This window comes from Salmo trutta, chromosome 5, assembly GCF_901001165.1.
Source record: "Salmo trutta chromosome 5, fSalTru1.1, whole genome shotgun sequence".
In the NCBI taxonomy this organism is placed as follows: Eukaryota; Metazoa; Chordata; class Actinopteri; order Salmoniformes; family Salmonidae; genus Salmo; species Salmo trutta.
In genome coordinates, this window is record NC_042961.1 from 62,080,357 (window position 1) to 62,100,799 (window position 20,443).

The following is a 20,443-nucleotide window of genomic DNA, read 5'->3' on the forward strand; positions in this document are numbered from 1 at the left end:
GCTGGTTTTCTTTTTGTAATCCGTGATTGTCTGTAGACCCTGCCACATACGTCTCGTGTTTGAGCTGTGAAATGTACAATGAAATGCTTAATTTCAACTTCTCCTCAATAGTACAGTGAAATGATTACTGACAACTTCTTCTCAACAGCATAGTAATAACTGGTGGTGGTGGAATACAGTAGTAGCATAGTAATAACTGGTGGTGGTGGAATACAGTAGTAGCATAGTAATAACTGGTGGTGGTGGAATACAGTAGTAGCATAGTAATAACTGGTGGTGGTAGAATACAGTAGTAGCATAGTAATAACTGGTAGTGGTAGAATACAGTAGTAGCATAGTAATAACTGGAGGTGGTAGAATACAGTAGTAGCATAGTAATAACTGGAGGTGGTAGAATACAGTAGTAGAATACAGTAGTAGCATAGTAATAACTGGTAGTGGTAGAATACAGTAGTAGCATAGTAATACCTGGAGGTGGTAGAATACAGTAGTAGCATAGTAATAACTGGTAGTGGTAGAATACAGTAGTAGCATAATAATAACTGGTGGTGGTAGAATACAGTAGTAGCATAGTAATAACTGGTAGTGGTAGAATACAGTAGTAGCATAGTAATAACTGGTGGTGGTAGAATACAGTAGTAGCATAGTAATAACTGGTGGTGGTAGAATACAGTAGTAGCATAGTAATAACTGGAGGTGGTAGAATACAGTAGTAGCATAGTAATAACTGGTGGTGGTAGAATACAGTAGTAGCATAGTAATAACTGGAGGTGGTAGAATACAGTAGTATCAATAGGAATTGTCTCTAAGGTGCAGATGAATAGCAGGTCTGAGCAGGTAGACAGCTAAGGTTTCCAACGGTCCGATGGCCCGTTGGTAGATGACCCGATGCTGCCATACCATTTGCCAGATGGTAACAGAGTAAACAGGCTGTGGCTCGGCTAACTATTAAAATGTGTTTGAACTCCTTGACAATCTTCCAGGCCTTCCTCAGACATCGGCCTGGTGTAAGTGTTCTGTAGGGCTGGACGCTCGCCCCCAGTGGTGTGTGTGTGTGTGTGTGTGTGTGTGTGTGTGTGTGGTTTGTGTGTGTGTGGGTGTGTGTGTGTGTGTGTGTGTGTGTGTGTGTGTGTGTGTGTGTGTGTGTGTGTGTAGGTATGTAGGTATGTAGGTGTGTATGTGTGAGTGTGTCATGCTGTACCATGGCATGCTGTGCTTCTCACGTACAAATGACTAAAGTGTCAATAAATCACACACTCCTACTCACACACACACACACACACACACACACACACCGCACTAAGTCTTGCTTGTCCGCTGCCTATTGAATCATGGCTGAAATATATCATCGAATGGAATTTTCATGGGAGATGGGGTCGACCCATACCCACAATGCCTGGCGTGAGGCAACACCAGCTCTAAAGGACGGAGAAATGTGTGTGTGTGTGTGTGTGTGTGCGTGTGCGCGCGTGCGTGCGTGCGTGCATGCGTGTGTGTAATACAGTTACCATTGTGAAAAGGCCTTTTTATGAGATTATACACTGCTCAAAAAAATAAAGGGAACACTAAAATAACACATCCTAGATCTGAATGAATGAAACAATCTTAATAAATACTTTTTTCTTTACATAGTTGAATGTGCTGACAACAAAATCACACAAAAATAATCAATGGAAATCCAATTTATCAACCCATGGAGGTCTGGATTTGGAGTCACACTCAAAATTAAAGTGGAAAACCACACTACAGGCTGATCCAACTTTGATGTAATGTCCTTAAAACAAGTCAAAATGAGGCTCAGTAGTGTGTGTGGCCTCCACGTGCCTGTATGACCTCCCTACAACGCCTGGGCATGCTCCTGATGAGGTGGCGGATGGTCTCCTGAGGGATCTCCTCCCAGACCTGGACTAAAGCATCCGCCAACTCCTGGACAGTCTGTGGTGCAACGTGGCGTTGGTGGATGGAGCGAGTCATGATGTCCCAGATGTGCTCAATTGGATTCAGGTCTGGGGATCGGGCAGGCCAGTCGATAGCATCAATGCCTTCCTCTTGCAGGAACTGCTGACACACTCCAGCCACATGAGGTCTAGCATTGTCTTGCATTAGGAGGAACCCAGGGCCAACCGCACCAGCATATGGTCTCACAAGGGGTCTGAGGATCTCATCTCGGTACCTAATGGCAGTCAGGCTATCTCTGGCGAGCACATGGAGGGCTGTGCGGCCCCCCCAAAGAAATGGCACCCCACACAATGACTGACCCACCGCCAAACCGCTCATGCTGGAGGATCTTGCAGGCAGCAGAACGTTCTCCACGGCGTCTCCAGACTCTGTCACGTCTGTCACGTGCTCAGTGTGAACCTGCTTTCATCTGTGAAGAGCACAGGGCGCCAGTGGTGAATTTGCCAATCTTGGTGTTCTCTGGCAAAATGCCAAACGTCCTGCACGGTGTTGGGCTGTCAGCACAACCCCCACCTGTGGACGTCGGGCCCTCATACCACCCTCATGGAGTCTGTTTCTGACCGTTTGAGCAGACACATGCACATTTGTGGCCTGCTGGAGGTCATTTTGCAGGGCTCTGGCAGTGCTCCGCCTGCTCCTCGTTGCACAAAGGCGGAGGTAGCGGTCCTGCTGCTGGGTTGTTGCCCTCCTACGGCCTCCTCCACGTCCCCTGATGTACTGGCCTGTCTCCTGGTAGCGCCTCCATGCTCTGGACACTACGCTGACAGACACAGCAAACCTTCTTGCCACAGCTCGCATTGATGTGCCATCCTGGATGAGCTGCACTACCTGAGCCACTTGTGTGGGTTTGTAGACTCCGTCTCATGCTACCACTAGAGTGAAAGCACCGCCAGCATTCAAAAGTGACCAAAACATCAGCCAGGAAGGCTAGGAACTGAGAAGTTGTCTGTGGTTACCACCTGCAGAACCACTCCTTTATTGGGGGTGTCTTGCTAATTGCCTATAATTTCCACCTGTTGTCTATTCCATTTGCACAACAGCATGTGAAATCTATTGTCAATCAGTGTTGCTTCCTAAGTGGACAGTTTGATTTCACAGAAGTGTGATTGACTTGGAGTTACATTGTGTTATTTAAGTGTTCCCTTTATTTTTTTGAGCAGTATATATATTTGTCAACTCAAGTTACAGCGAGAGAGACAAAGATAGTTGATTTTAGCTGAGTCGGATTGAGCGATGTCATCTAGACTACGTTTTCTGAAGGTTCGTGAGTCATTTCATTATTAGGATTGAAAGAAGACCAAGGTATTAAAATGTGTTCAGCTGTTGACGTTGCAATGACAGTCTTAATCTGGCATCTCTCGCTCTTCTATCTCTCTCTCCTCCCTCCTCTCCCCCTCTCTCCTCCCTCCTCTCCCCCACTCTCTCCTCCCCACTCTCTCCTCCCTCCTCTCCCCCTCTCTCCTCCCTCCTCTCCCCCTCCCCCCCTCTCTCCTTCCTCCTCTCCCCCACTCTCTCCTCCCTCCTCTCCCCTCTCTCCTCCCTCCTCTCCCCCTCTCTCCTTCCTCCTCTCCCCCACTCTCTCCTCCCTCCTCTCCCCCTCTCTCCCCTCTCTCTCTCCTCCCCCTCTCTCTCCTCCCTCCTCTCCTCCTCTCTCTTCTCCCTCCACTCCCCCTCTCTCCTCCCTCCTCTCCCACTCTCTCCTCCCTCCTCTCCCTCTCTCTCCTCCCTCCTCTCCCCCTCTCACCTCCCTCCTCTCCCCCTCTCTCACCTCCCTCCTCTCCCCTCTCTCTCCTTCCTCCTCTACTCCTCTCTCTTCTCCCTCCACTCCCCCTCTCACCTCCCTCCTCTCCCCCTCTCTCACCTCCCTCCTCTCCCCCTCTCTCTCCTTCCTCCTCTCCTCCTCCTCTTCTTCTCCCTCCACTCCCCCTCTCTCCTCCCTCCTCTCCCACTCTCTCCTCCCTCCTCTCCCTCTCTCTCCTCCCTCCTCTCCCCCTCTCACCTCCCTCCTCTCCCCCTCTCTCACCTCCCTCCTCTCCCCCTCTCTCACCTCCCTCCTCTCCCCCTCTCTCTCCTCCCTCCTCTCCTCCTCTCTCTTCTCCCTCCACTCCCCCTCTCTCCTCCCTCCTCTCCCACTCTCTCCTCCCTCCTCTCCCTCTCTCTCCTCCCTCCTCTCCCCCTCTCACCTCCCTCCTCTCCCCCTCTCTCACCTCCCTCCTCTCCCCCTCTCTCTCCTTCCTCCTCTCCTCCTCTCTCTTCTCCCTCCACTCCCCCTCTCTCCTCCCTCCTCTCCCACTCTCTCCTCCCTCCTCTCCCTCTCTCTCCTCCCTCCTCTCCCTCTCTCTCCTTCCTCCTCTCCCCCTCTCTCTCCTCCTCCCCTCACTTTCTTTCTCTCCCGTCCCTCTCCTTTCCTCCTCTCTAGGCGTGGAAGAGGCGTTGGTTTGTTCTGAGGAGTGGTCGACTGACCGGAGACCCTGACGTTCTAGAATACTACAAACATGACCACGCACGCAAACCCATACGCATCATCAACATGAGCCTGTGTGAACAGGTAATACACTATACTGTACTGTACGCATCATCAACATGAGCCTCTGTGAACAGGTTTTTGTCATACCACGTGGTATACAGTCTGATATACCACAGCTTTCAGCCAATCAGGATTCAGGGTGTGAACCACCCGGTTTGTAATTCATGAGAGAACGCCCCCACCCACTAACAATGTCGTTACAAATTACAACATAACAAAAGGAAACTCCATTAACCTACTATCCTGATCCAAATCACTATCATCAATGATGTAAAATCTGTCTCTTCTCTCTCTGTCTCTTCTCTGTCTCTTCTCTCTCTGTCTCTTCTCTCTCTGTCTCTCTCTCTCTCTGTCTCTTCTCTCTCTCTCTCTTCTCTCTCTGTGTCTCTTCTCTCTCTCTCCTAGGTGGATGCAGGCCTAACCTTTAATAAAAAGGACTTGGACAGTAGCTATGTGTTTGACGTGCGGACAGTGGAGAGGGTATTCTACCTGGTAGCCGACAGTGAGGAGGACATGAACACATGGGTCAGGTGTATCTGTGACCTGTGTGGATTCAACCCTACTGACCATGGTATGACGACAACACACACACACACACACACACACACACACACACACACATACACATACACATACACATACACATACACATACACACACACATACACACATACACACACACACACACACACACACACACACACACACACACACACACACAGTATTCATGACCATATTAACACACATATTAACACACACATTTGATTGACTGAATTTATTTGACAATTTGTAAAAATCCATACATAAGGGTTCTCCAGTCTCCACATACAATTTAAGAAAATCATCAAGGATAACACAACAAAACTTAACAGCTAGTTTCCATTGTGGTCTTTTTGAAGAGGGGGAATACAACAAGGTTAGGCGGCGATTGTAATGACAACAGACAATGACAGACACAATTGTTGTTTGTTTCACAACATCCGATAATTAATACAATTTCCGTTCCAAATAAACAACTATGGACAGGTACATCTTCCTCCTCTTCTCACATACCCTTAATATACAAACAATCAATCCCTAATATATATATATATATATATATATATACACATTTTACATTTTAGTCATTTAGCAGACGCTCTTATCCAGAGCGACTTACAGTAGTGAATGCATACATCTCATACATTTTTTTCTCCGTATATACACACACACACACAAGACAATCACAATATAATAAACAACAAACACCAAAAGGCAGACCTCCGCCACCTAGTTTAATCTAAATAACAGATGGTCTACAAGTGATTATCCCTTTTGCTACTATTTAGCCATTTTTTTTTCCCCCCAGTGAGAACTTGAAACAACCCATGGAGGTTATATAATTCAAATTCTTTGGAAGATTATTCCAAAAGAATATGGCAGCAGAGTATAATAACAAAGAAAAAAAAACATTTCTTTCCCCCACAGTGCTTCTACACCTGCATTACTTGCTGTTTGGGGTTTTAGGCTGGGTTTCTGTACAGCACTTTGAGATATCAGCTGATGTAAGAAGGGCTATAAAAATAAATTTGATTTGATTTGAAATAAATACATTTGACATACCACTTTTAAATCTAAAAGGAACAACGTCAGTTTGGCTCCTTCTAGGTTATCCCGGACTAACTTAGAGTAGTTACATAAGTACCTAGGAACCGTACTGTGGACAATCTGATGTACAAGACACACTTATATCTGAGCGTCTCTCTCTCTCCTCCACTTTAAGTCATCTAAAGGCTTTCAAAGCGGGAAAATAGTTGAGATGCGTAAGTGCTGGAAGTTTAAGAATAATCCTGACTAATTTGTTCTTCAATTTATTTGATTTATTTTATATCTTGGAGGCACTATTGTACCAGGAAGAGCACGCATAGTCGAAGTGGCACTGAACAAGAGCCCCTGCCAATGTCCCCAATTGTATTCTTATCCAGATATTTGGAGGTTCTTGCCCGGGAATCTAATTTTATGGTTCACTTTGGAGATAACGTTTTTGTGCCGTGCTCTCCCCTGTCAGTTGATTATCTAGCACACATCCAAGATAATTAACAGAGTCTTTTGCTACGACTACTATGTCACCTACTACAACCTTTAAAATCTGGGGATTTCAACAGTTTCACTTTGGACCTGAACAAGATGGACTATGTTTTTCCAAGGTGTAGTAACATCTTATTGTCATATAGCCATTTACTGACATGCAGAAGTTCAAACACATTTTTGTCTTTGGGAAAAACCACACAGTGCAGAATCATCTGCATATAGGAAAAGGTCACATGTACAGGCAGATTTCAGATCATTTATGTACAATAGAAATAACAGTGGACCCAGCACACTCCCTTGGGGAACCCCGCAGTTCAAGATTTTTGGGGTTTAGACAGAGTCCCCATCTACATCCACCATCTGTTTTCTTCCTTGCAGGTGAGAGCCGACCCATTTCACTGCTAAGTTGTTAAAGCCTAAGGCTCTTAGTTTGATTAACAGAATCTCATGATTCATTGTATTCAAACGCCTTTTGGAGATCTAACATAACCATACGACAAAATGCCCCTCCGTCTACTTCCTTCCTGATGTGTCAGATATAGTAGGCAGGTGTCAGTGGAATGGGATTTCTTGAAGACAGATTTTAGCTCATAGAACCGGTTATGTAAGGAAATTTAACTGTCAATCTGCTTGAACATAATATTTTCCATGACCTTCGATAGAGCAACACAGGATTGAGATAATGATCTAACTTATTCCCTTTTTTTAATATAAAGAAATTACCCTTGACCCTTTAGTTCACTGGGAAAACCCCCTAGTTCAATAGACAGATTCACAATGTGAGTTACACCACAGGGGGTGGTAAACTACCGCAGCAATCCTTTAGAAAACTGGCAGGAATGTTGTCAAGGCCAGTTGCTATGGAACGGTCAAGTTCTTTCAGCCTCTCTAGCACGGTGGACTCAGACACCTTTTCAAATGAAAAAATAATCTACTTGAATCCCATCACTGTTGAGTGAAACTGCTGGACATGACTCTCCCCCCATAGCAACCTGATTGACAAGGTCATTTGCTAACTAATGTATTAGCTATAGTTGTAAAAATAGCTATTCAGACTGTCTGCAACCATGGTCTTATGTTATGTACCTTTCCTCCAATGTCCAAGCTGAGATTGAGAGCTTTGGTCTTTAATCTGTTACTTTAACCTAACAGCTTCAGTCACTTCCATAATTTACTCTGATTGTTTCTATTTGCAAATATTTTGTCATTAAAATATTATTTATTGGCCTTCTGTATCATCCTGTTGACCTCATTTCTTAACTTCTTATAGTCTATAAATATATAATGTGCCCTGGATTTCTAAAACTCCAGAAAGCGTTCATTTCTACGCTTAATTTCCTTTAAAATGTTATCATTTATCCATGACTCTGTTCTTTTGTTAATTCTAACCTTTTTTCACTGGAGCCTGCTTATCTACAGCACGTAAAAACAATGATTTAAAATGGCCCCCAGCCATTCTCCACTTCACTGCATTTCAATACAGCAGACCGGTCTAATTTGCTCAGACAATTAACAAAAATATCTGCACTATAATTCTTCATAGACCTAATCTTTTATTAAGTTATGATAATTTAAAAAAAAAATGTTTTCTGAACCTTCCTACTTCAAAAAATGATGGAATGATCACTGAGCCCATAGTTTACAACCCCTTGATCTATCCGACACCAACACAAGGTCAATGATGGTTTGGTTAGAAGGACCGACCGTGGTAGGCTCATTAATCAGCTGGTATAAAACAAATACATTTTTTTTTTTTATTCTTAAGACCTTTTAAAAGTAGCATGTCTGTATTAATATCACCAGTAACAATAACCTCTGATTGGCCATCTTGGCACTACCCTTCCCCCTGGGATTTGGCTATCTTGGCACTACCCTCCCCCCCCCCCCCCCCCCTGGGATTTGGCCATCTTGGCACTACCCTCCCCCCTGGGATTTGGCTATCTTGGCACTACCCTCCCCCCTGGGATTTGGCCATCTTGGCACTACGCTCCTCTCTGGGATTTGGCCATCTTGGCACTACCCCCCCCCCCCCCTGGGATTTGGCCATCTTGGCACTACGCTCCTCTCTGGGATTTGGCCATCTTGGCACTACCCCCCCCCCCCCCCCCCCCCCCCCCCCCCCTGTGATTTGGCCATCTTGGCACTACCCTTCCCCTGGGATTTGACCATCTTGGCACTACCCTCCCCCTGGCACTGGGCATCTTGGCACTACCCTCCCCCCTGGGATTTGACCATCTTGGCACTACCCTCCCCCTGGCACTGGGCATCTTGGCACTACCCTCCCCCTGGGATTTGGCCATCTTGGCACTACCCTCCCCCTGGGATTTGGCCATCTTGGCACTACCCTTCCCCTGGGATTTGGCCATCTTGGCACTACGCTCCTCTCTGGGATTTGACCATCTTGGCACTACCCTCCTCTCTGGGATTTGACCATCTTGGCACTACCCTCCTCTCTGGGATTTGGCCATCTTGGCACTACCCTCCCCCCTGGCACTGGCCATCTTGGCACTACGCTCCTCTCTGGGATTTGACCATCTTGGCACTACCCTCCTCTCTGGGATTTGACCATCTTGGCACTACCCTCCTCTCTGGGATTTGACCATCTTGGCACTACCCTCCTCTCTGGGATTTGGCCATCTTGGCACTACCCTCCCCCCTGGCACTGGCCATCTTGGCACTACTAGAGGGGAGGAGAGGAAAGAGATGAAGAAATAAAATCAAACTGGAAACATGCTCGGTGTGTGTGTGTGTGTGTGTGTGTGTGTGTGTGTGTGTGTGTGTGTTCATGTTTTCAGTAGTCTTTTGATAAGGCAGTATAATAGCTCTGGAAAAGCAAAGGCTGTCTGAGAAAGAAACAGACTGAGTTTACTAAGGTGATGAATGATGACGACAACTAAATGGGCTCCAGGAGTGGTGCATCTCAGTGCAAGAGGCATCACTGCAGTACCTGGTTCAAATCCAGGCTGTATCACATCTGGCTGTGATTGGGAGTCCCATAAGGCGGCGCACAATTGGCCCAGCGTCGTCTGGGTTTGGCCGGGGTAGGCCGTCGTTGTAAATTAAAATGTGTTTTTAACTGACTTGCCTAGTTATAAAAAAAGAGGTCTGTATCCAACCCTAACCCCAATAACTACCGTGGGATATGCATCAACAGCAACCTTGGGAAAATCCTCTGCATTAACAGCAGACTTGTACATTTCCTTAGTGAAAACAATGTACAGAGCAAATGTCAAATCGGCTTTTTACCAAATTATCGTACGACAGACCACGTATTCACCCTGCACACCCTCATTGACGAACAAACAAACCGAAACAAAGACAAAGTCTTCTCATGCTTTGTTGATTTCAAAAAAGCCTTTGACTCAATTTGGCATGAGGGTCTGCTATACAAATTTATGGAAAGTGGTGTTGGGGGAAAAACATATGACATTATAAAATCCAAGTCTGTGGTTAAAATTGGCAAAAAAAACACAAACATTTCTTTCCACAGGACCGTGGGGTGAGACAGGGATGCAGCTTAAGCCCCAGCCTCTTCAACATTTTTTTTACATTTACATTTTAGTCATTTAGCAGACACTCTTATCCAGAGAGACTTACAGTAGTGAATGCATACATTTCATAATTTTTTTTTGTACTGGCCCCCCGTGGGAATTGAACCCACAACCCTGGCGTTGCACACACCATGCTGGCGTTGCAAACACCATGCTCTACCAACTGAGCCACAGGGAAGGCTCTAAAGTTAGGGGTCACTTAGAAATGTCCTTGTTTTTGAAAAGAAAAGCAATTTTTTTGGTCCATTAAAATAACACCAAATTGATCAGAAATACAGTGTAGACATTGTTAATATTGTAAATGACTAGTGTAGCTGGAAACGGTTGATTTTGAATGGAATCTCGTACAACGCTGTGTACCCGCAAAACACCAGTCTCAACGTCAACAGGGAAGAAGCGACTCCGGGATGCTGGCCTTCTAGGCAGAGTTGCAAAGAAAAAGCCATATCTCAGACTGGCCAATAAAAAGAAAAGCTTAAGATGGGCAAAAGAACACAGACACTGGACAGAGGAACTCTGCCTGAAGGCCAGCATCCCGGAGTCGCCTCTTCACTGTTGACGTTGAGACTGGTGTTTTGCGGGTACTATTTAATGAAGCTGCCAGTTGAGGACTTGTGAGGTGTCTGTTTCTCAAACTAGACACTAATGTACTTGCCCTCTTGCTCAGTTGTGCACTGGGGCCTCCCACTCCTCTTTCTATTCTGGTTAGGGCCAGTTTGCGCTGTTCTGTGAAGGGAGTAGTACACAGCGATGTACGAGATCTTAAGTTTCTTGTCAATTTCTCACATGGAATAGCCATCATTTCTCAGAACAAGAATAGACTGACGAGTTTCAGAAGAAAGTGCTTTGTTTCTGTCCATTTTGAGCCTGTACTCGAACCCACAAATGCTGATGCTCCAGATACTCAACTAGCCTAAAGAAGAGCAGCTTTATTGCTTCTTTAATCAGAACAACAATTTTCAGCTGTGCTAACATAATTGCAAAAGGGTTTTCTGATGATTAATTAGCCTTTTAAAATTATAAACTTGGATTAGCTAACACAACGTGCCATTGGAACACAGGAGTTATGGTTGCTGATAATGGGCCTCTGTACGCCTATGTAGATATTCCATTAAAAATCAGCCGTTTCCAGCTACAATAGTCATTTACAACATTAACAATGTCTATACTGTATCTCTGATCAATTTGATGTTATTTTAATGGACAAAAAAATGTGCTTTTCTTTAAAAAACAAGGACATTTCTAAGTGACCCCTAACTTTTGAATGGTAGTGTATATCAACGAATTGGCGAGGGGACTAGAACATTCTGCAGCACCCAGCCTCACCCTACTGGAATCTGAAGTCAAATGTCTACTGTTTGCTGATGATCTGGTACTTCTGTCACCAACCAAGGAGGGCCTACAGCAGCACCTAGATCTTCTGCACAGATTCTGCCAGACCTGGGCCCTGACAGTAAATCTCAGTAAGATAAAAAATATTGGTGTTCCAAAAAAGGTCCAGTTGCCAGGACCACAAATACAAATTCCGCCTAGACACCGTTGCCCTAGAGCACACAAAACTATACATACCTCGGCCTAACCATCAGCGCCACAGGTAACTTCCACAAAGCTGTGAACGATCTGAGAGACAAGGCAAGAAGGGCATTCTGTGCCATCAAAAGGAACATAAAATTCAACATACCAATTAGGATCTGGCTAAAAATACTTGAATCAGTTACAGAACCCATTGCCCTTTATGGTTGTGAGGTCTGGGGTCCGCTCACCAACCAAGAATTCATAAAATGGGACAAACACCAAATTGAGACTCTGCATGCAGAAATCTGCAAAAATATCATCTGTGTACAATGTAAAACACCAAATAATGCAGAGCAGAGCAGAATTAGGCCGATACCCACTAATTATCAAAATCCAGAAAAGAGCCGTTAAATTCTACAACCACCTAAAAGGAAGCGATTCCCAAACCTTCCATAACAAAGCCATCACCTACAGAGAGACGAACCTGGAGAAGAGTCCCCTAAGCAAGCTGGTCCTGGGGCTCTGTTCACAAACACAAACAGTCCCCACAGAGCCCCAGGACAGAAACACAATTTGACCCAACCAAATCATGAGAAAATTAAAAGAATTACTTGACAAATTAGAAAGATTTTTTTTAAAACAGAGCAGACTAGAATGCTATTTGGTCCTAAACAGAGAGTACACAGTGGCAGAATACCTGACCACTGTGACTGACCCAAAGTTAAGGAAATCTTTGACTATGTACAGACTCAGTGAGCATAGCCTTGTTATTGAGAAAGGCCGCTGTAGGCAGACCTGGCTCTCAAGAGAAGACAGGCTATGTGCACAATGCCCACAAAAGGTGGAAACTGAGCTGCACTTCCTAACCTCCTGCCAAAATTGGTCATAAAATTTGATCTGATCTTAATCTAAGTCACAACAATAGACAAAAACCGTGTGCTTAAACTAATAACAAATGATTGTATTTGTCTTGTCTATATTGAATACATAATTTAAACATTCACAGTGTAGGTTGGGAAGAGTATGTGAAGTCCTAGACTAATGACTTCTCCAAAAGCTAATTGGAGTCAGGAGTCAGCTAACCTGGAGTCTAATCAATGAGACGAGATTGGAGATGTTGTTTAGAGCTGCCTTGCCCTACAACAAAACTCACAAAATTTGAGTTTGCTATTCACAAGAAGCATTGCCTGATGTGAACCATGCCTCGAACAAAAGAGATCTCAGAAGACCTAAGATTAGGAACTGTTGACTTGCATAAAGCTGGAAAGGGTTACAAAAGTATCTCTAAAAGCCTTGATGTTCATCAGTCCATGGTAAGAAAAGTTGTCTATAAATGGAGAAAGTTAAGCACTGTTGCTACTCTCCCTAGGAGTGGCCGTCCTGCAAAGATGACTGCAAGAGCACAGCGCAGAATGAGGTTAAGAAGAATCCTAGAGTGTCAGCTAAAGACTTACAGAAATCTCTGGAACATGATAACATCTCTGTTGACGAGTCTACGATACGTAAAACACTAAACAAAAATGGTGTTCATGGGAGGACACCACGGAAGAAACCACTGCTGTCCAAAAAAACATTGCTATAAGGGCACACACAGATACAGACCCAGATGCAGACCCAGATACAGACCCAGATGCAGACCCAGATACAGACCCAGATACAGACCCAGATGCAGACCCAGATACAGACCCAGATACAGGAGGCAGATACAGACAGATGCAGACCCAGACACAGATACAGACCCAGATGCAGACCCAGATACAGACCCAGATACAGACCCAGATACAGACCCAGATGCAGACCCAGATACAGACAGATGCAGACCCAGATACAGACCCAGATACAGACCCAGATGCAGACCCAGATACAGACCCAGATGCAGACCCAGATACAGACCCAGATGCAGACCCAGATACAGACCCAGATGCAGACCCAGATACAGACCCAGATACAGGAGACAGATACAGACAGATGCAGACCCAGACACAGATACAGACCCAGATGCAGACCCAGACACAGATACAGACCCAGATGCAGACCCAGATACAGACCCAGATACAGACCCAGATACAGACCCAGATGCAGACCCAGATGCAGACACAGATACAGACCCAGATACAGACCCAGATACAGACCCAGATACAGACCCAGATATAGGAGGCCGATGGTTAGAGTACAAGATGTTTATTAACAATCCAAAAGGGGAAGAAAAGAGAATGGTCGTGGACAGGCAAAAGGTCAAAACCAGTTCAGAGTTCCAGAGGTACAGAACGGCAGACAGGCTAGAGGTCAGGGCAGACAGGCTAGAGGTCAGGGCAGACAGGCTAGAGGTCAGGGCAGACAGGCTAGAGGTCAGGGCAGACAGGCTAGAGGTCAGGGCAGGCAGGCTAGAGGTCAGGGCAGACAGGCTAGAGGTCAGGGCAGACAGGCTAGAGGTCAGGGCAGACAGGCTAGAGGTCAGGGCAGGCTAGAGGTCAGGGCAGACAGGCTAGAGGTCAGGGCAGGCAGGCTAGAGGTCAGGGCAGGCTAGAGGTCAGGCAGACAGGCTAGAGGTCAGGGCAGGCTAGAGGTCAGGGCAGGCAGAATGGTCAGGCAGGCTAGAGGTCAGGGTAGGCAGAATGGTCATGCAGGAGTGAATGGAGTCCAAAAAGACTAAACAGAGTCTCTAGGAGTAGACTAAACAGAGTCTCTAGAGTAGACTAAACAGAGTCTCTAGGAGTAGACTAAACAGAGTCTCTAGGAGTAGACTAAACAGAGTCTCTAGGAGTAGACTAAACAGAGTCTCTAGGAGTAGACTAAACAGAGTCTCTAGAGTAGACTAAACAGAGTCTCTAGGAGTAGACTAAACAGAGTCTCTAGAGTAGACTAAACAGAGTCTCTAGGAGTAGACTAAACAGAGTCTCTAGGAGTAGACTAAACAGAGTCTCTAGGAGTAGACTAAACAGTCTCTAGAGTAGACTAAACAGAGTCTCTAGGAGTAGACTAAACAGAGTCTCTAGGAGTAGACTAAACAGAGTCTCTAGGAGTAGACTAAACAGAGTCTCTAGGAGTAGACTAAACAGAGTCTCTAGGAGTAGACTAAACAGAGTCTCTAGGAGTAGACTAAACAGAGTCTCTAGAGTAGACTAAACAGAGTCTCTAGGAGTAGACTAAACAGAGTCTCTAGAGTAGACTAAACAGAGTCTCTAGGAGTAGACTAAACAGTCTCTAGAGTAGACTAAACAGAGTCTCTAGAGTAGACTAAACAGAGTCTCTAGGAGTAGACTAAACAGAGTCTCTAGGAGTAGACTAAACAGAGTCTCTAGGAGTAGACTAAACAGAGTCTCTAGGAGTAGACTAAACAGAGTCTAAGAGTATAATTATCCACTGCTGTTACATCTACACAGAAGTAGCCACCAGAAGTGTCTAAAGGGCTGTTCAGTGTCGGTCCTGGAGGACCCAAACACGTCTGGTTTTCATCCTCTCCTTCTAATAAGGGGCTCATTCATACCTGGGACGCCAGGTGAGTGCAATTAACTACCAGGTAGAAAGAAAAAAAAACAGACGTTTTTTCAGCCCTCCACGACTGACATTGAACAACCCTGGTATAGGGGTAGAGTCCAGATTAGAGGCAGGGACATAGGGGCTAGGGTAATTCTCTAAGGGTTAAAACCGTACTTTCTATAAACCTCCAGCCATTTTTACTCTTTCAGATAGACCCACCGTCACCGCCCAAACCCCTACAGTCACAGTCACCACGGGCCACGCCCCCGTCTCCGCGGCGGCCCCTCCGCCCTACCAGCCGGTCGGTGTGAGGCGCCTGGAATCAGTTAGCAGTCAGGAGGAGGGAACAGAGTACCTGTGGCTGTCACACTGCCAGAGCAAGACGCCACACAGGTACACATACGGACACACCTGTACACACACACACACAGACAGACAGACAGACAGACACGCCACAGGAGGTTGGTGGCACCTTAATTAGGGAGGACAGGCTCGTGGTAATGGCTGAAGAGGAGTCATGTGGTTTCCGTGGTTTCCATGTTGTTTGATGCCGTTCCGTTCAATACGTTACGGCCATTATTATGAGGCTCCTCCCCTCAGCAGCCTCCTGTCACACACACACACACACACACACACACACACACACACATACAGATATACACACACACACACACACACACACACACACACACACACACACATACAGATATACACACACACACACATATATATAGATATATACACACACATATTTACACACACACACACACACACACACACACACACACATACAGATATATACACACACACACACACACACATATATACACACATATACACACGCACACACACGCATACACACACACACACACACACATACAGATATATACACACACACACACACACACACATATACACACATATACACACGCCACACACGCATACACACACACACACACACACACACACACACATACAGATACACACACACACACACACACACACAGGTCACCTGTAAGAAGAGAGTTATCAAAATCATGTTGATAATGTCTTGTCTTCCTTGTTACAGAAATACTTCATTTCAAAATAAAAGTCCTCCTGGTGTGTATTTCTCTGTTTCAGGCCTCCAGTTAGTTCCTACCACTCTACCTCCTCTGACACAACAGACTACAATGATAACAATCTCCCGTCCCACTGGCCTCCTCCCTCTTCTTCCTCCTCCTCTTCCTCACCCTCTTCCCTCGCTAAAGGCCTCCCCCCTCACGCCCACGCCGGCATCGGCCCTTGGGCCGTCACCACGGAGACCAACCCTTTTAGCAAATCGCAGGACAGCGTGTTAACCCCTGAAGTCCGTAGGGGCTGGACTAGGGGTCATCCGTCCCCCCACCCCAGAAAACACTCCCTCCAGCTACAGGCTGTGTCTCTCCCTCCCATCTGTAATGACATGGTCTTCAACACATCGAGCACTATAAACAATAACGCACACAGTTTGAATTCTAATAGCAACACGACTTACCAGGTACCCTCCTCTACTCCTACCGCAGGGTAAGCACTTATTGTTTTGTGTTTTATTTTAACTAGTAACTATTTTAACAGTCTGTTTACTGTTTACATTTGAGTAATTTAGCTTCTTAAAAGTAGAGCATTCATCTCTCTCTCTCTCTCTCTCTCTCTCTCTCTCTCTCTCTCTCTCTCTCTCTCTCTGTCTCTCTCTCTCTCTCTCTCTCTCTCTCTCTCTCTCTCTCTCTCTCTCTCTCTCTCTCTCTCTCTCTCTCTCTCTCTCTCTCTCTCTCTCTCTCTCTCTCTCTGTCTCTCTCTCTCTCTCTCTCTCTCTCTCTCTCTCTCTCTCTCTCTCTCTCTCTCTCTCTCTGTCTCTCTCTCTCTCTCTCTCTCTCTCTCTCTCTCTCTCTCTCTCTCTCTCTCTCTCTCTCTCTCTCCACCCCCAGCTCACCCACACCAGGTCAGGGTGACTCCTCCACCCCTCCACCACGCCCCCCCAAGCCCCTGGTCTCTGCCCCAGCCGAGGTGTCTTCTCTGGCCACTCTGTCGGCCTCACTCCACAGGTCTGCTTCAGAACCAGAGAGGAGCTATGGAGGAGGACGAGGTAGAGGAGGAGAAGGACAGGGAGGAAGGGGAGGAAGAGGCAACAATCCCAGAGCACCTCGTTGTAACACTATAGCTACCTCAGGCTATACACACACAGGTGAGAGAGACACACTCATCCACACACACACACACACACACACACACACACACACACACACACACACACACACACACACGGGTGAAAGTGTGTGTAGAATCACTTTTTGCAGCAATTACAGCTGTGGGTCTTTCTGGGTAAGTCTCTAAGAGCTTTGAACACCTGGATTGTACAATATTTGCCCATTACTATTTTCTAAACTCTTCGAGCTCTGTCAAATTGGTTGTTGATAATTGATATTGGTTGTTGATCACACACACACAGATACAGAAACACCACACAATCACAATCGTGTGTGTGTGTGTGTGTTATGTGTGTGTGTGTGTGTGTGTGTGTGTGTGTGTGTGTGTGTGTGTGTGTGTGTGTGTGTGTGTGTGTGTGTGTGTGTGTGTGTGTGTGTGTGATACAGGCACAGGTTCCCAGGAGAGCTATGCTGTACCAAGGTCCCTCGCTGACCAGACCAGAGCCAGCATGTCTGACCAGACCAGAGCCAGCATGTCTGACCAGACCAGAGCCAGCATGTTTGACCAGACCAGGGCCAGCATGTCTGACCAGACCAGAGCCAGCAGGTCTGACCAGACCAGAGCCAGCATGTCTGACCAGACCAGGGCCAGCATGTCTGACCAGACCAGAGCCAGCATGTCTGACCAGACCAGAGCCAGCATGTTTGACCAGACCAGAGCCAGCATGTCTGACCAGACCAGAGCCAGCATGTCTGACCAGACCAGAGCCAGCATGTCTGACCAGACCAGAGCCAGCATGTCTGACCAGACCAGAGCCAGCATGTCTGACCAGACCAGAGCCAGCATGTTTGACCAGACCAGAGCCAGCATGTCTGACCAGACCAGAGCCAGCATGTCTGACCAGACCAGAGCCAGCATGTCTGACCAGACCAGAGCCAGCATGTCTGACCAGACCAGAGTCAGCATGTCTGACCAGACCAGAGCCAGCATGTTTGAGTTTAGCGACAACTTCAACAGCTATTTTGTGAGTATATCAGCGGTTTTAACATTTTTTTAACATTACATTTACATTTAAGTCATTTAGCAGACGCTCTTATCCAGAGCGACTTACAACCGATGAATAATATATGTTACTAAAATAGAACAACAAAGAATTCAACAACTAGCTAGCTACTAGGAGTGGATACTAAAATATTTTGTCGGTGCGACAATAGCAGGCTATTGGTTGAAGCTCAGTGTTAAATAAACATTTCCCTGTCATCGTAACTAAGCCAATATGACAACAATGTCGATGAAAATGTACTATTCACCTTGATTGGAAGTACACAACACACTCCCTGCCTCTCATCATGAGCCAGCTGGCTGTTACCGAGAGCCACATACCGGATTTTGAACAGGGTTGTTAGCATTCGGGGGAAAAAAGTACATTTTTATCCCCGACCTACCTGAATATCTAGGCATCGGATAAGTAGGAGACTACAGCATTCATAAAGTGACCATTAGACTTGCCACCTTTCGTACTGAATAAGTTTGTAGGGACAAAAGTTTTGATTAAATGTATAATTTATCACTCTCACATGCCAATAAAGCAACATTAGCTTTTTGTAGCATTTCTGACAATGCTAAATATATTTTTCAGCCAAAACTCAAGAGATCCAGCATTGGGTCAAGCAACTCGGTTGCTCGACAACAACACAGCTGCACTAGGCTGACCAATCATAAGAAGTGGATGAGAACCAACCTAGGCTACTGTAGATACAAAAAGGGTTCCAAAAGGGTTCTTCGACTGTCCCCATTGGAGAACCGTTTTTGGATCCAGGTAAAACCCTGTTTGGTTCCAGGTAGAACCCTTTCGGGTTCCATGTAGAACCCTCTGTGCAAAGGGTTCTACATGGAACCCGAAAGGGTTTTTTCCTGAAACCAAAAAGGGTTCAATGCATGCAATAGGCTTTTGCAATACTAGCTAGCTAGCTACTCCATAGTCCAAGCTACGGTAAGAGCGATCGAAACAGGTGTGATCAATCTACAAAGTTTGCATTGTAAGGAAGCTTTTTTTCTAAGATTGTAGCTAGCTAAATGGTGGAATTCAAGCTGAGGTTAATCAAAATGCACAAAATATATTTTGATTAGCTATGTAGCTAGCACCAGTCAGCTGAAAGCTAGCTAGCTAACGAACAGGCATAGAAATGTAGATATTTGAGCTCAAACTGTTGTGATTAGAACGCTTATTTAGAACGTCCAGTTGACGCAACGGTCGGCGTTTGAGCCACACTTTTTTCACAGAAACATTTTCGAACAAACACAGTCCACTCTGAGCCATTCAGTGTTGTTGTTTATGTATGTAGCTGGTGGGCTAACCTGTAGCATTAACAATGTCTTTCGAAAGGAGACAACTCACAAATGATGGAAATCAGGAGATTTGTATTTTTTTTATTCTGACAATGAGTCTGAGTATGAAAGTCAGAAATCAGATTCTGACAGTGACAGAGAGGAGCTGCCCCCCCAAGCTTGTAGCCCTTTGAGAACCCTGAATCTGAGGACCCCCTTGCCCACTGACGAAGTCCAGGTCTCATTGAAGATGCTGGTGGTGATGGAGGCAGACCGACCATGGATGAAGTACACGAGTTCTGTGGTAGCTGGAAGGCCGCCAGCCATTTCACCCCTCCTGGCCTTGCTGTTTTGCTTTGACGAGTCCCAGTCTGGAGTGCAACGCAACCTTGCTATTTCCCTCTGAGGCGGAGTGCTTCAATCTGTTTCTGACAGAGGAGCTGGTGGGAGACATAGTGGAGGAGACCAATTCGCTATGCCTTGGAGCTACAAGAGAAGAAAGAGCCAGGAGTGAGGGGGGGAAACTCGCTAAATGGTTGATAACCACAATTAGTGAAATGTATACCTTCGTGGTGACAGTCCTTCTCATGGGAATACTAAAGAAGAACTTCCTAAGAGAATACTGGAGCACAGATCCTATGTTTGCAACTCCTTTCTTTGCCACCCCGTCAACAATACTACTGCCAGTCTAAATGACCCGTTACTCGAAATAAGAAATGTTCTTACCAGCGTTATCAGCATTTGGTCGGGTCTTTGTTCCATACAAGGACTTATGCATTGATGAGTCCCTGATGTTATGGAAAGGTAGGCTAGGGTTTCCATCAATATATTCCCTCCAAAAAGGCAC

At 45.9% G+C, this 20,443-nt stretch overlaps 1 protein-coding gene across 2 annotated transcripts in view; it reads left to right on the plus strand.

The window, feature by feature from the left end:
• The window catches only part of LOC115194731 (GRB2-associated-binding protein 1), a 54,611-nt gene that overhangs the window by 3,776 nt on the left and 30,392 nt on the right, over positions 1-20,443 (plus strand). For both annotated transcript variants that reach the window (XM_029754640.1, XM_029754639.1), the window contains exons 2-7: positions 4,379-4,507; positions 4,892-5,057; positions 15,312-15,495; positions 16,225-16,647; positions 17,049-17,305; positions 17,715-18,292. In XM_029754640.1, the coding sequence (XP_029610500.1) occupies positions 4,379-4,507; positions 4,892-5,057; positions 15,312-15,495; positions 16,225-16,647; positions 17,049-17,305; positions 17,715-18,292 (1,737 nt within the window). The remainder of the gene's footprint in view (positions 1-4,378; positions 4,508-4,891; positions 5,058-15,311; positions 15,496-16,224; positions 16,648-17,048; positions 17,306-17,714; positions 18,293-20,443) is intronic.